Source organism: Saccoglossus kowalevskii, chromosome 21, assembly GCF_978046115.1.
Source record: "Saccoglossus kowalevskii chromosome 21, keSacKowa6.1, whole genome shotgun sequence".
In the NCBI taxonomy this organism is placed as follows: Eukaryota; Metazoa; Hemichordata; class Enteropneusta; family Harrimaniidae; genus Saccoglossus; species Saccoglossus kowalevskii.
The window spans coordinates 16,851,826-16,868,203 of NC_140661.1; the positions used below are offsets into that span (position 1 = coordinate 16,851,826).

At 36.9% G+C, this 16,378-nt stretch overlaps 1 protein-coding gene across 1 annotated transcript; it reads right to left on the reverse strand.

Moving 5' to 3' along the window:
- Positions 1-1,544: 1,544 nt before the first annotated feature.
- Positions 1,545-9,537, reverse strand: LOC100369061 (uncharacterized). Its single transcript, XM_006825468.3, has 7 exons — positions 9,310-9,537; positions 7,629-7,811; positions 5,379-5,629; positions 4,102-4,396; positions 3,354-3,510; positions 2,477-2,933; positions 1,545-2,251 (listed from the first exon to the last, which is right to left on the reverse strand). Exons 2-7 carry the CDS (start codon positions 7,769-7,771, stop codon positions 2,028-2,030), a joined length of 1,527 nt encoding a protein of 508 aa, XP_006825531.2. The 5' UTR covers positions 7,772-7,811; positions 9,310-9,537; the 3' UTR covers positions 1,545-2,027.
- Between the last annotated feature and the right edge of the window lie 6,841 nt (positions 9,538-16,378).

Consider the following 16,378-nt stretch of genomic DNA (forward strand, 5'->3'; position numbering starts at 1 on the left):
GCTTCTAAACCATGCTTCTGTTTCCTGTCAAAATTGGTTTATGGGTACAACTGTTTACTATGAAAAAAGTGTCGTCTTGAAAATTGTCTACCAGTTGTCAATTTTGATCAAATTTCAACACTTCAAGTTTATACATAAATTAACACCCAGGCTAGTTGTCTGTAGGATTGTTGTAATACTGTTCAACTAAAACAATGCCCCGACGGCGTTTTGAAGATAAACACATTGTCAATCATTTGTGAAAATTTCAAAACAAAAGGTCAAAGCGTCAAGGAGCTATTTTTGTCAAAGTTTTGGGATGTGCACTAAAAAGAAGCCGAGATAATTGCTAATTTGCATAACAATTCACTCAGTAAGAAGTTTGCTAATGCTCATAATTAAAATAGCTGTAATAATTCCAAATTTAAATGTATTCATTATTGTTTTGATAAAGGTTAAAATAAGGCATAATATAGAGATCCCGTCATTTCTTTTTTTCACCATGTTTCTTTTTTATTATTTATGTACAGCCTTGATAAATCTTGCTAAGCATTCAAAAGAGAGAATGTTTGCACCTGTTATCTATATTTTAAAATCGTCCTTTGAGTATGTTCCATTATTCACAATTCTACAAAAATTTAACAGTCTATAGCCAAGACTGTTTGAATAATAAAAAGGAAACAAAAACAAATTTCACTCCCAAGTGCCCACGAACCTACATCTCTACCTTAACAAAACAGCCATAAAAACAGCATGTCAATAAAATAATGATTCAAGTCGGAAAAGTGCGTTTGGGAGGGTTGTACTCTAACTATAACATCGACTACAGTCGTTTGAATTGCAATCTTGATATAACATGAACAACATTTTAATGTTGTAGTTTCTAAATTCACAGTAATCTTTTGATGAGAATTTCCGAATCCGACCACACCAAAATAATTCAGTTATTTCTAATATATAAATCAACGGTTCACCAAAATTTCAGTTCAAAAACTTTGAACAGTTTTCTTCGAGCGATACTCGACGACCATATTGCCTCGTTGGTGTATACAAGTACTTGTATCTACGGGGACAAAACCGACGGTAAAATAAACCCATTAATGCTGTTTCCACACAAGATTACATATATTGGTGAACAACTTAAATATCAAACTGAAAAAAAACAAAAAAGAACGCATTTTCACAGGGTGACAACTTATTGTACAGCGTCACCATAACACGTTACCCTGCAATACACAACAGTGCTGGCTGTGAGTGTTTGCAATTGAAATTTATATTTGTGTTATTCAGTGAATATATCTTTTAAATTACATGTGTCTTATCAGGAAGCTTTTACGAACACAAATACACACGTACCTCAATATAATTTCGAAATAAACTGTATGAAATGGCACAGGATTCACTGGCGCAGAACGAAAGACAATTTAAATCTAGGAAGACCTCGAGATGCTCCAGAAGCATAACGCGCACTGTTGCTAGCGATCGGAGGATTAACATCGTTGAACAAGGACGTTTTCCAACCGGTTATTTAGGAACTGTAATTGAAGCAAGCGCATTCTTAAATATAGCCGCCAATTTGCATTTATTACTACTTATACTAAAATATGTTTGGATATTTAGAATACTAACAAATTTACAATCCCGGTCCGGTTAGACTTAATAAGGGGAATAATAAAGACATCATAGGTAGAACAATTGAAGGTGTTAAACAACAACGAGAAAACTTTTTGTATATACACATTATAAAAAAAGCCCAAACCATTTTCTTCAAATTATCATTCCGAGAATAGTTTCAATGGTGTTACATCTTTAGAAGAATAGAACAGAGTGGGCGTTTCCTGTACGTAACGAGCGAAATCACTTGTAATTGCCGACTGGGAACCTGTATCATGTACGCGGTGATGCATGCAACTATACAAATTGGACATAGATAACATTAAAAATAAGTTAAAATTAATAGTGAATCACACATTGAACACTATATATTGTTTATAACTGACCTCTCCTGCATCTACAAACACGTTATCACCCCGTGCAAATCTGCATGTTCACACAAATGTCAAGCACTCCCACAAACTAACAATTTTGTGTTTGGAGGTCTCATAGAGATAATCCATAAGAAAAACTGAAATCATATAGCTGTCTGGGAAATCCGAATCCAAACTTAGGATACCGCCTTGTTCACCTAAACCCTCGTGAATTGATCTCAGGGCTTTCGGGATTCGCTCAACATCTCTGTACGAATGGTAGTTATCCTTGGTTAAAAGTATACCTGGAAGATAAAATTTGAATATTTGTCATGAGATATGTTAATTATTTGGGGTATACGCGACTGCATGGACATATTATAACGGCTTCTGTAATTTAATAATAAGCAGTGTCCGCCACACTAAACTCCTAAAACTGACAGCTCATAATCGCGGGCAATTGGGATACTAAATACATTTTAAACAATAATTATGTTCGCAGTTCTTATATTTAATCAGTCATGCCATACCTCTCGTCGGTGGGAATGAGACCGATGGAACGATTAATCGTAAATTCCTTTGAAAAATCACTTCCAACACATTTGTACTCAACCCAGGCGGTAGTATATATGCCGGCGTCAACCATATGTCTTTCATTCGCTGTTCCGCACTGGTCACCGACATTCGCAGCACTTCCTTGTTTTGTTTTTCCCAGTGGTCGCGCGGAAGCGGACCACTTGCGCGGATGTTTATGTCAAAACGTTTGCTCCATTTTATGACTAGATCTGGAAACATTTCCACAAAGTCGCCATATACAAACAGAGTTAACGGCACGTTGAATCTATACGCTGATATGGTATCAACTAGTCGTATCGCTGACTTCAAATTCATTCCTATCTCAATGACGATGCTAACCATTGTATGTCCGTGCTTGGGAATGCACTGGTCCAGAATAGTTTGTGTTGCACCTGGTGTGTTCGCTGAAATCTGTAAATTATGAAATTGAAGCATAAACGATTGCACTGAGGTACGAATCAATATTTTTGCCGGAGTGGCACAATTAGTATTTTTGGATAAATTGTTTTTTGTTCACTACATAATATGCATTTTTTTTAAATATTTGTTTGTGTGTGTGTTTTTGTTTTTAATCTTATTCCTGATTCTATTCTGGGCTAGACAACAATACTATTCGTTTTCGTTCGTTAAAACTTGCAGAAAATTGCGTGTTTCTCTCTCAGAATACTCATGAATACTTCGGCTTCAATATCACCAATACTCATCTGATTCCATCGTCTGTTATCAAGTAGAACGCTGTCGGGCTGTCAGAAAGCGCCCCACCAGCGTTCTAAATACGTGTACGGAGAAAGACAATCTGTTATTTAAAAACAAAATGGCGACATGAACTACCGATATTTCATGCATCTCGTCGAAATCAGCAAATCTGTGATTTTCTCCAACCCAGTCCAACATCCTTACACCAGTGAAGTTCATCCAATCTCTTATTTCTCTTTTATCATCTGCACTAAAACCCGTGGGTTGCCAGTCATGAAACTCTCCATATAACCTAGAATATAAACATTATATATAAACGACACATTTTCGAATAACGCAACGATAAAAAAACATTTATTATTGAAGTACACTTTGTATATAAATACACTGTACAAATCCAAAATGAAAATTTATAATTATTCAAGCAGAATATGGGATATTTTAATGTGTAAACCCCTGTGAAATAAAAACCAATCGTCTTTCTTATAATGTTTCGCTAATCACAAATGCAAGGCAAAACGTATTTAGAACAGAAAACAGTGGATGATAGTGAACATTGCAGACAAACAATGGTGTGAATGAGAAAACATTTGAATACAGAAAAGAGAATTTGTTGCCATGTGAAAGAATATTTCATTCGTTCTAGTCGCGACGTTTAGTGATGATGCTTCTATGACGTACAATTGTGAAAGAATGTCATTCAAAGTGTCAATGTAATTTCAATTCGCAGTCGTCGGTCAAACAAAAAATGTTTTAAGAGATTCGACATTACTGCTAACCATGCACGCCATTTTGACATCCAAGTCCCACTTCACTACGAGAGGGCGTGACATATAGTTTTATTGTGACTCGGCAACTGTAACAACATCCATAATATGCATACTTATCAATCCAGTCAAAAGTTCCCTCTCCAATCATCTTTTTAATTATACCATACTCTGCGCCCTCAACGTCCAGTTTCAATATAACATAATCTTCTTTATTAGTATTTGTTTGAATCCACTGCGATAGATCAACTACAGGGACCTGAATGTGACGGGACAACTTTCGGCTTCCGCCATCTTGAGCGTTTTTCTCGTTATCGAAGGCGAATAACGATCCTCCGCCCCACTGCATATCTCTATGTGCGTTCACTTTTTCTGGATACCACGCCCCTTCAAGATATGCTTGTAACTTTCCTACAAATGCAAATTATTACAATTTAACTTCTACGATTAAATTATAATGATTTTCAGTCAATAATTTACCTTACGTCGGCGTTAGAGAAAAACAGGTGTGAGTACGTTACGCCGACGCAAATGATGGTGTTTAAACTCCAATTGAACTCCAGCAACGGCGTAAATATTACATTAAATACAGATGACATACAGTGGCTTAAATATGGCGTTGGCAACACCAGCGGCCATTCGCGAAGGGTTTGTAAGTGGATTGGCATTCCGAACTGAATTTTAGTGCTCGGTCAGCTGTGTTTAAGTTTTATCTTATTTTAAAGTAGGCAGAGTCTTAATTTTTGTCAAAATGTTTGTCAGTTTAGCTGGTTATATGCCTGTATATCTTGTTAAACTAATATGGCGGAGGCAATTTACATCGGTGACTATTTACAGATGCTAGATCAACTGTATTTAATTATTTCAAAGAAGGCGGACCCGAAATGGTTGTCACATTTTCAGTTATCTGTTATTTCAAATAATTTTAATAATTATGGCATTGCGTGGACTGAAAATGTCCGCAAAAGACAGAAATAGATGTATATGATCAGCCGAAAAATTGTCTATCTGCGTCATTGTGCCCGTTACGCAATGGTCGCCATATTTGCGCCTCTTCTAAGAATTGTTGGTATACAAACTGTGTGAAATTATGGGATCCTTATTTTGAGCGCAAGTTACGTTGACGTAATTCTTTTCTTGTGCGAACACAGTAATACAATTATTGCATTGATATACACGTGTTATTTGATAAGATTTTATTTTTTCACACCTCAGAATGATCGGTAGACACGTCACTAATATCGCGTTTTCTTGCGTTCATGTAAGTTAATAGATTTGAATGGACACAAAACAGATGCAAACATGGTGTATGACCAAGTTTCTTGAGTCTCTGACGGCATCCAAGGATGATTCACAGCAGAGAAGCAGCAAGAGGCCCAGTTTTTACACAAACCTGAAGTATTCGACACGCCTTGATTGTGGAAGAACATCGTCTTACTTTCAAACGGTGCGAAATAAGGACGCAGTTGAGGGTCTATCTCAAATGAATGGATGATATACTCCTTCGCCCAAGGATACGTTTCACGAAACAAAAGTACAGAGGACGCCATGTTTGCCCCACAATCCAAAAAGAACTTTCTTGGAGCTGGTAATGATGCGGGCGGATTACTTGACGTGTTGATCCGTAATTCTTTGCGCCCAACCCTGAAATAAATGGTAACACAGAAACGTAATTATTACGAAGTTTGCTTGATTTCATGCGGACAATGGGAATGAAAATTATTGAACACAATTATAAATATAGCTGCATAGCAGCGATGACGGGTTTCGAGCCTGCGTGGCTCGTGGCAAATTGCACTTGCTCGATGTGATTATTTGACGAACGTTTCATGTCTAGAATGCAAGATGGCAGACAAACTACACAATATATGGATTTTATTTCACAGGAATATGATAAACGTAATGAAAGAATTCCACATACCGAATTTTGTATCAGTCTGGCAAATAGTTCATGAGTTATAGAACTTTTTCTCTTTTACTAAATCCAAGATGACTGCCAATGGAAGCCATTTTTCAATAATCCGTTTCAGTAACTTTGTAGAGCTATCAACATATGGGTCATATTCTAAATTGCTAGTCAAACAAGCAAGCAGTTTTTAAGAAGAACATTTTTTTGAGGTTTTTTGCGTGTTTTTTTTTATAAATTCAAGATGGCCGCCAAAACCACTTGAATCATGGTAAATATTTTCATGAATACGGAATTACCTTATTGAAGAGATGTTTTATGCCAACTTTGGGATCAATCTGTCAAATTTCATAAGTTATAGAGTAATTTCACTTTTTACTAAATCCAAGATGGCTGCCAAAGGAAGCCATTTTTTAAAAAATCTACTTCAGTAACTTTGTAGAGCTATTAACATAAATACTATATGCTTAAATTGATTGTCAAACAAGCAAGCAGTTTTTAGAAGATAATTTTTTGAGGTTTTTTGCATTTTTTTTGATAAATTCAAGATGGCCACCGAAACAACTTGAATCATGGGAAATATTTTCATGAACACATAACCATCTTATTCAAGGGACCTATATGCCAACTTTGGTTTCAATCTGGCAAATTGTTCACGAGTTATAGCATAATTTCACTTTTTACTAAATCCAAGATGGCTACCAAAGGAAGCCATTTTTCAAAAATCTGTTTCAGTAACTTTGTAGAACTATCAACAGAGATACTATATGCTGAATTGCTTTTCAAACAAGCAAGCAGTTTTTAAGAAGATAATTTGTTGAGTTTTTTGGCATTTTTGTGATAAATTCAACATGGCCGCCAAAACCACTTGAATCATGGGAAATATTTTCATGAACACATAATCGTCTTATTGAAGGGATGTTGTATGCCAAGTTTTGTTTAAATCTGGCAAATTGTTCAAGATTTATAGCGTACTTTCACTTTTTACTAAATCCAAGATGGCTGCCAAAGGAAGCCATTTTTCAAAAATCTGCTTCAGTAACTTTGTAGAGCTTTGGCAATATGTACTTTAAAGCAAATTTCGCATCACATGAATGAGCCATTTTTAAGAAGAAGATTTTAAAAGTTTTTTGTAAATTTTCACAAAATCCAATATGGCGGCCAATGTCACATGACCGCTAAAGATTTTATTGCTGATATTTGCTAGACATGAGCCAATGATGCCACACACAAAAACCGGAAGTTCCTAGACCCTCAGAAAGTGGTGCAATTAAGCACTTCCGGCTTGTGTTCTACCTAAGATGGCGGCCAGGTCATGTGACCTACATGGCTGGTTTTGCGGTATGCACCACAACTCATGGTCCTTTATCAGCATGAATAATAGAAAATCAATCGCAGCATTATTTTTCAAGTTACAGTGGTTACAATAAACGGCGGAAAAATAATAATAAGCAAAGCAATTACAATAGGGTTTCGACCCATAGGGCTCGAAACCCTAATTTCTATTCAAGAAAACTGTTGCTAAATTGATCAAATTAACCCAAATAATCTTCATACGTTAAAAGTAGCACATTAGGAATGGGAATTAAAATTCTGTCAAGCATAATAACAGTTATTAGATGACACAATGACCTACGCGCATGCCCATTACATTTATAGTACGTATCAACAATCCAACATGCTTGTGCATTTGTGTGATTGTGTTTTACATCATTATGTTTAATCAAAACATAGTACCTGAGCAATGGTTTGTAATCGACACCTTCACTCTGATCACGTGTTCCTAAGTCAGTTGTCAATTGGAGCGCATCGGTGACGTAAACACAGTAAACAGTCACTAGAAAAGCACAGTAGAATGTGAATTTCAATCGTGGCATCATTGCGTTCTGCAGCGCTATCGTGTCTTACGGGCTGTGTAGTCTGTGAGACAAAGGAAAAAACACACTATGAATTTTGTATTAGGGGTGAATCGTATGAAATAAAAGGGCGTTAGGAAGAGCATTATGTTTTAGCGGTGCCTTCTCTGGACGTACATATTTGTCTTGAATGTGCCAAGACGTCCATCTGTAATACAAGATGCATTTTTCTCTCTCGTTGTCTAGCATGCAACTTTTTTGAGAAATCTTCTAGCCACACCCCTCTATAATTAACATGATAGAAACTTATTATCTCGATGCATAACATATAGAATCAGATCAATTTGACGATATTTATAGCACATTTCCTCTTTTTCCAAACCTCTTTTCTCATTTTCATCAACAGGTGGAGATAATGTACAACAAGACACCGAGGAAGTGACGCGCGCGATGATGGGGTGCAAACAATGTGTTAGGACATGAAGATAAAATACTTTGACCGCCATGGTTAGATTTAAAGGCAATTAGACATATTGTATTAATGTGGTTTATAATTTTGCCTCTCACCTCTGTAAACTCGTACTGTATCACACATACAACTATCTCCACGCATACGACTACGGACTAGACCGTGCCAGAACACACAGTACATGACAGTGTCTCGCTGAAGAGTAAAGATATACGTTCAATTTTCACAATTTTCCGCGTTATATGAGACAATTAATTCAATCGAACATTTTATTTAGAGTAACAGGGCCAGCCATGTGTGAGACCTGTCAACCCGACGTACACCATTAACCGACTGCCTATTACCAAGGCTGCGAAGGAGCATGAATATTATCAGTTCAATTAATCAGTCATCAGGGGCGGATCTAGAATTCTGGAATAAGGGGGGGGGGGCGATAAGTTTGGCCGAAGGCCAAGTTCGCGAGCGCCGATTGCGCGAAGCCCTGTTGGTTGTTAAAAATAGGGGGGCGGCCCCCTCAGCCCCCTCTAAATCTGCTCATGGTCATGTACCCGACACTCCTAGTGACATCAAGGCTATCAGTATTGTAACAGCGCAATCGATTAGTGCCACCAGCTTGCAGAATATTGCGATGCAAGTAATAGGTCACCGACCTTTTACAGTTCGTCATAAAAAGGTCGAATCGAATATAGCAACTCATATAGATTGATCCAACAATTTCATTGTCATCACTCCCTACGTTATAGGTGTCTCAATCTAATATACTGAACGAGAACAGCGTGTTCTTTTGGTTTTATTCTGCATTTAGGATTCAGCTAGGTTTCCCGAGTTGAGGACGGAGCCGAACGGTTTGATACAGATTTTTTATACTGGGAGTCAAAGCTCTGCTGATTCGTGAAACCTAGCTGATGGTCCCGGCTCAAACGACTGCATTCACACACATGTATATACATTTACCGACATACTAGTCGTATGCTGTGTAAACCGGGGATAATGACGATAAATGTAGAACTTGTCCTACATCGCCGTAGTCTATATGGACTCACAATTATGTATATCGAAATGAGAAAAAATATATATATTTATTCGACATTACCTTTTTAATCGCCTGTTGTTCTCTCTCACAGACTGAATATTAGAGCTGTCTCAGCTGCTACGGATTTACCGCCGATTTAATCACGTGATTCAGCAACCCGTTGAATTACTAAAATCGAAGTATTAAATCGCGGTACTGTGCTTCGACACAAAACGTAGATCGGAAGTGCCACGGTGTCATTTGTTTTATGTACACGTACTGTACTCCAGTGAATGAACAACTACTCGATAAACACACAAGCTGTGTTAGTTCAACATTTATGTGGATTGAATGCTGTCGATGTGTTATTGATGCGCATGTGACGACAAAAAAAATGTTCACTGACCTCTAAAGGGAGAAAAAAAACACTAAATGCTGTTTTACTGAAGACATGGCAGTAGGTCACATGGCCGGAAGTGGTTTATCTGCACAAATTTCAATATGTCAATTTCAATCAACATTTTAACTACTGAACATCATATACATATAAATCAAATGTAGAGACACAAATCAGTTGAGTGATTACCACACATGACAGAAAAAACAAATATTGGTATTGGTAGGGGTGGAGGATTTCATGTTTGTTAGGACTAGTTGTAATGTGCTATCTCGTTGTTTTCAGGATGCAGCCTGATATTTTTTGCTTTCTTGGTTGTTCAAACATGTCTACAATTTTTGTGGTGGATGAAAGATGTATTCATCGGTTGTTGTGCCATTGTTTAGACACCCTGCAACTTGAAATGGTATGGTCCAAATCAAAATGTTATGGCGGTGTCTTCTAAAATCATGGCATCAGAATGATTTATATTTATTTGTTTATTACTGTTGTAGATCCTGAGAACTAGCCACTGAATATGATGTCGGGAATAAATGGTATTCTGAACAAGCTTTATTAATTATTACTGGCAATATTCCAATATGAATTGGGAGCAAACTGTTACACCAAATCTAGTCGTATTGTTATGCTTGTAAAATGTTTTTTTTTTCAAATGTCTTGAAATTTAATTTCAAATTCAGATTCAAATTTAAGGATATGGATTGTAAAATATTAATTAATTAATTAATTTGTATTTGGTAAATTTATTTTAAAGAATTCAGTGAAAATATTCTTATAGCATATTCCATTTTAACATAGGATCATGGTCGTTTTTACAAATAAGAATTCCGTGATAGGACACACTGAATGCCTTCAAATGTGTGTGGATATCCCTGTAACATGTATATAACACTTATCAGCCAATCACATTCGCGCATTGGGCGGATAATATATTTAATTTTTGACTTCTCAGGGGTCGAAGACGAAATATAAGGTGTCTGAGCTTGTGAAGACGTTGTGATTGTATTCTCGGAGAATTTATAATTTAAAATTTTGAATTTTAACACTCTATTCTCCATTATGAAACATCAAATTGTTTTCCCGATATTCACAACGTAGTACAACTTACAATGAGTGTGTGCTCTTTTTATTGTCTTAATTTAATTCTAAATGGAAATTGGCGGCCTTGTTGTTTTAGAATCCGCTTGTTTTAATAAGCAATGTCCTTTGTTCCCTGTCAGTCACATTCAGCACTTAACTACCAGCCACTTCTACATTGAGGCCACAAAGCTGAATACCACTAGCGCAAGCAAAATTTATAGACTACCATAAAATTTATGCTGGTAGCCGGCTGCCATGAAGACGGGAATGTGCTCTACAATGGACGTATGTTTGTCAGTGCAACATTGACGTGTGTCATTTTGTGAGCGTATCAATGACTTGCAATTTAATAGTTTATTAGAACTCGCTGTTTGCAAAAAAATAAATATTATTTTATTTAGAATATATTTTGTTATATTATTGGGAAAACATGATGGCTTATTGATTTGATTTAATGTATGTTACTTTTTGTCGTAATTTGCGTATTGGTTACACTGTTCATCATATCCCGTGATAATTAGGCCATGGGCCAGCCCTTGACTCACCCCCCTATGGGGATTTTTCAAGGGTGTGCCTGACAAGAATCAGGTTGTCTGCAATCTGCTCAATGGTGGGCGTGGCCACACGACCGCCATTTTGAATATATAATGAGAAAACGTGTGAGCAGGCAATTAAGATGAATGTAGAGGAACATATATTAACTCACATGATTTATTTGTTCAATAATTGTTGTAACACTAATGCAAACCACATGCATGTGAAAAATGTGTCAGTGTACTTCCTCTGGCACTCATTTTAACTCCAACACCTTATAACAATCGCTTAAACACTGCTAAATATAGCTTCATGGTAGTAACTCTAAATAGAAAAAAACGATGTCATTTACTTTGCACATCTTTTAATAATGATTGAATATCTATTTATATTTCCATATTTGAAAGTCTTATAGAAAAAAAGTATACATATATGTAGTAGTAGTTACCGTGTTTCCACGTTTTAAGACATTGGTCAAAATACAAAAACAAATCAAAGCCAACAGCAAATTAATATTCACTAATATTGTGCATAAATGTAAGACACAAATAGTTATAAGTTGAATAATCAATTCATTAAAATAATCAGTTATTTATTTTAATATTAATTAATTAATTAAATAATTCGTTCAGTGATATGATTATTTCATCTACTTAGTAATTTGTTTTAGTTATATAAAAGTTATATTTACTTCCCTTATGCATGGAATTCAATACTTTTGTTTTGTTTATTATTTTACATATTAAGTGTTTTCTCAGTATTCATTGTAAGTAAAAATAATTCAATGTCATTGTAAAGTTCAATTCACTTTCATTACTTCCAAGTTTGCCAGTCAGTAATAGTTGAACATGTCTAATGTACACAGCACTGACAAAAAACGTGTCAACTTGAAATCCTCCAGATTGAGAGCTAAACAAACAAAGAACAAGGCTCTGCAATGCATAATTCATTATTCCAAAAACAAATCAGAGAAGAAAACTAGATCATTGACTGAAACAAGTTTTCAGAAAATCAAAAAATCTATTGAAGTTCGCCAGAAAAGGAGCACGGCAAATGAAAAATTGCATGACATTTGCGCGAATGTACCAACCAATTTCAACAAGAACTTACATGGAACACATAAGTGGTGCTACAGCAATTTTATAAATGTATCCAAGGTATTGAAACGACGATCTCTTCCTGATGAAGATGAAGGTGAGCCAAGTACTTCAAAGAGGCGAAGAACAACACAGTCTCCATGTGTAGTGTTTCCTGCAAATGGATGCCTGTTCTGCCACAAAAATCGTATAAAAAGACAAGGCAAAGAGGAAAAGCTGGCACAGTGTGTAACAGAGTGCAGATATGTCCATTAAAGATGCTGCAATGAAAAAGCAAGACGGACTTGTGTTGGTCAAGGTGCAGGATGTTGACCTAATAGCCAAAGAAGCACACTATCATCCTTCTTGTCGTAGAGATTATACTCGTACAGGGGATCGACATGAAAGGAACACTAAGTATAGAAAGGCCATAGAGGAACAAAAAGCTCATGACAAGGCATTTGAATACCTGTACCAGTATGTTGAGGATAGTTTTATCAAAGGTTACAATGTGGAACGAATAACCATGCTAAAAGGGAAGTACTTGGAGTTCATGTTAGAGACCAGTCCAGAATTCTACAACCCACAATAAAAAACTGATAAGTTGAAAGCAAAACTCACGAGGAAGTTTGGTAGTAAATTGAAATTTTGGCAGTCGAACTATAGAAGTGACCTCGTTTATTGTCCAGATGTTCCACAAGGTTTGGCTGTTGAGGTCGCATTTACAACTGCAGCCTCCAATGGAAAGAGATTAGAAGAAGCTGCAACAGTGTTACGTAGGATTATTATTGGTGCTCAGAAAGAATCTCCTGTGATGCCATGGCCACAATCTCAAAGTTTCCTACTTAGTGATAGCATTCAACCTCCACCTCTTTTATATTAATTTTTCTCATGGTTGATAACTGGTAAAAAAGGAGATTGGTCAATTCCCTTTCACAGGATCTTTGTAAAGCTGTTACCAGGTCTCAATGGGTGATGCCAACACATCTTCTTCTTGGTATGACACTTAGGCATCTCACAGGTAGTGAGTTAATTAGTCTTTTGAATACATTTGGTCATTGTGCTTCACACTCAAGTTTATTTGAACTTGAAACAGCAATGTGTAATGCTATAGTGGAAAGAAAAAGCCTTCTTCCGCCAACTGTGATACGTGACAAGAATATTGTGACACATTTGTGCTGGGACAATTTTGACCTCAATGAAGAAACACCATTCGGTTCAGGCACAACACATTCAACACATGGTATCATGGTATCATCATGCAGAGGTTTCTTCTGACACAAGTGTTAATTTTCTTTGGCAAAAACAAAGAAACGATCTGTAGCATACATTTCTACTGAAATAGAACCATGCTACGCAAAAGGAAAAACAGAACCAAACTTGAAAATAGGTAGAACAAGTGCAACGCACCCAGAGGCAGTAAATTATGCCAAAGTTTCTGACAGTCTGTGGGTGATCTGTAGGACTTTGTTGAAGGACTCTTCACAAACAGAGCCTGGATGGGCAGGATGGTTAACTATCACAGAAAGCAGATAGACAAACCACTGTAGATTATATGGCTCCCATAAATGCTCCTGTTACTGAGAATTCAACAGTACAACGCATTATCAGATTGTCACAGGCTGTATCAAGAAGAGTTGGACAACAATATACAATTGTCACTTTTGATTTGGCTGTAGCCAAGAAGGCCTATACAATTGTCTGGCAGAACCCATTGCTTTTCAGTGATGTTCTAGTAAGATTAGGCGTATTCCACACAACATGTTCATATCTTGGTGCTCTTGGTCAACACCTGCAGTGCAGTGGCTTTGAAGACATTCTGGTTGAAGCAGACATTTGTGCAAGTGGGTCAATTGCAAAGGTGATGTCAGGCAAGCATTATAACATTTCCATGCGTGTTCATAAAATAATGCTTGAAGCATTTGAACGTTTGCTTCTAAGAGCATATGAAGAAACTGAGGGTAGAATACTAAAACAAGGAAGCTATGAACAATTTGAATACTCTAGCTCAAGCTCCAAACCATGAATCACTGTCAGAAGTTATGGCCAGTGACACCTGTTTGATGATTATTTCACAATATGAAACGTTCAAAGATAGATTCGCAGAGGAGAGCTTGGATAACGTATGGCTCATCCTACGATTTATCACAGCAACAAAGGAGAACAACTTTGATCTTCATTGTAATTGTCTCCAGGAGCTCATTCCAATGTATTTTAGCTATAATCATGTAAATTATGCCCGATATGCTACAGTTTATTTGATTATACTCCTTAATTTGGACAAGTCACATCCTGGTGCTGAAGAACTTCTAAGGCAGAATGGATTTAGCGTGAATAGGTCAGATGTTCCATCCTCCAGGAATGCAGTAGACATTACTATAGAACAGACCTTTAACCGGCATGCTAAAGCACATGGAGGAATTGTAGGTTTCAGTCGGAATTATTCAGCTTATTATAGATGGTGTATGACAAGGCATACTAAAGCAGCGTATGTTCAGACCTCGATGGAAATAGCTGAGATGGATAGCCATGAGAGCACATCACACAAGGATGTTAGAACGTCAGAAATACTTCACAGTGAAGAAGCTGTTAGTAAGGTCATTGATGCGATTGACAATTTCATCAACCCCTTTGACAATAAAAATGTTCGTTACTGTCTTTCCTCGGGTGCACCAGCACCGACTGATGTAGAACGGGACCTCCTTTCAGCTTCAAGTCTTGGAAAAAAAAGCATATAATTCCTTTGTTGAAGAGCGAATGGAATGACCCAATAAAGAAGTTGAAATTGAAGACATTTGCATCACATGCCGAAACTGTGACAGTGAAAGGAACGAAAAGAAAACAGATCACAGCAGAAAGAAATGTTCTTGGCCAACTTGCATTGCTTGCAACTAGACATAACATCAACTTAGGAAAGGCACTTAGCTATCCACTAGGCCCTGTACCATGGTCTCTTGCCATATCTGATGAGTCTCCTGCAAAGACAGACAAGTCAAAACTGATGCACTACCTTGAGGAGAATGTAGCCTTAACATAACGACCAAATCAAAGTATTACAGATTATGTCATTGATGGAAATGCTCTTTTCCAACCCCAAACAGGTCTACCAAGCACGTTTGGAGACTTAGCGGAAACATTGTTCTCCCAGCTTCCAAAGGTACAGCGTGTGGATTTTGTAACCGACACATATTTTCCTATGTCCATAAAAGATGCAGAGAGAACCCGCAGAGGTGTATCAAAATCATACATGATCCAAGGTGCCCTTACAAAAATACCATGAGAAAACAAGCGACAATCGATTAAACTGACAAATATGCAAATAAGTTACTAGAAAAAAAAGTACTGTATGTGTGTGAGAAGATGTGCATATCTTTGTCTAGTACAGATGGACTGACTACTGAAGTAGCAGAGGTGGAAGAGTTGCACTCAATACAAGAAGAAGCTGATAGTCGAATAGTCTTGCACTGCCTTCACATTGCCTCAAGTTCACCAGATATAACAATTGTTGTAAAATCCCCTGATACGGATGTCTTTGTTTTGTTACTCAAGTTTGGGCAATGTATTACAAATTCACTATTATTTGATACAGGAGTTTCGAACAAAAGACGACTTATAGACCGTCATAAAGTCATTGCAGAAACAGGGAAAGACATATGTTCAGCTTTACCCGCACTTCATGCATTTTCTAGGTGCGACACAATCAGTGCTTTTGTTCGCAATGGAAAACTGTTGCCTTTGAAAATTCTAAAGCAGCATCCAGACTTTATTGAGACATTCCTAACATTAGGAGCCACACCTGATGTAGATGATCGTGTATTTGAAAGTTTAGAGCATTTCACGTGTATTTTGTACAAGAGAACATTTGCATCATGTGATATAGCTTCGACTTGAGTTATTCATGCAAAAGTTCAGCCCAAAGCAAGGTACAGTTTTTTCAAGCTATAATGGAGTTGATATGAGTATCTCACCACCTTGCAAAGCAGCGCTTCGAATGCATATAAGAAGAGCTAATTACCAAGCTCTCATTTGGTGCAGAGCAAATCAAGCACGTCCACAGGTACCA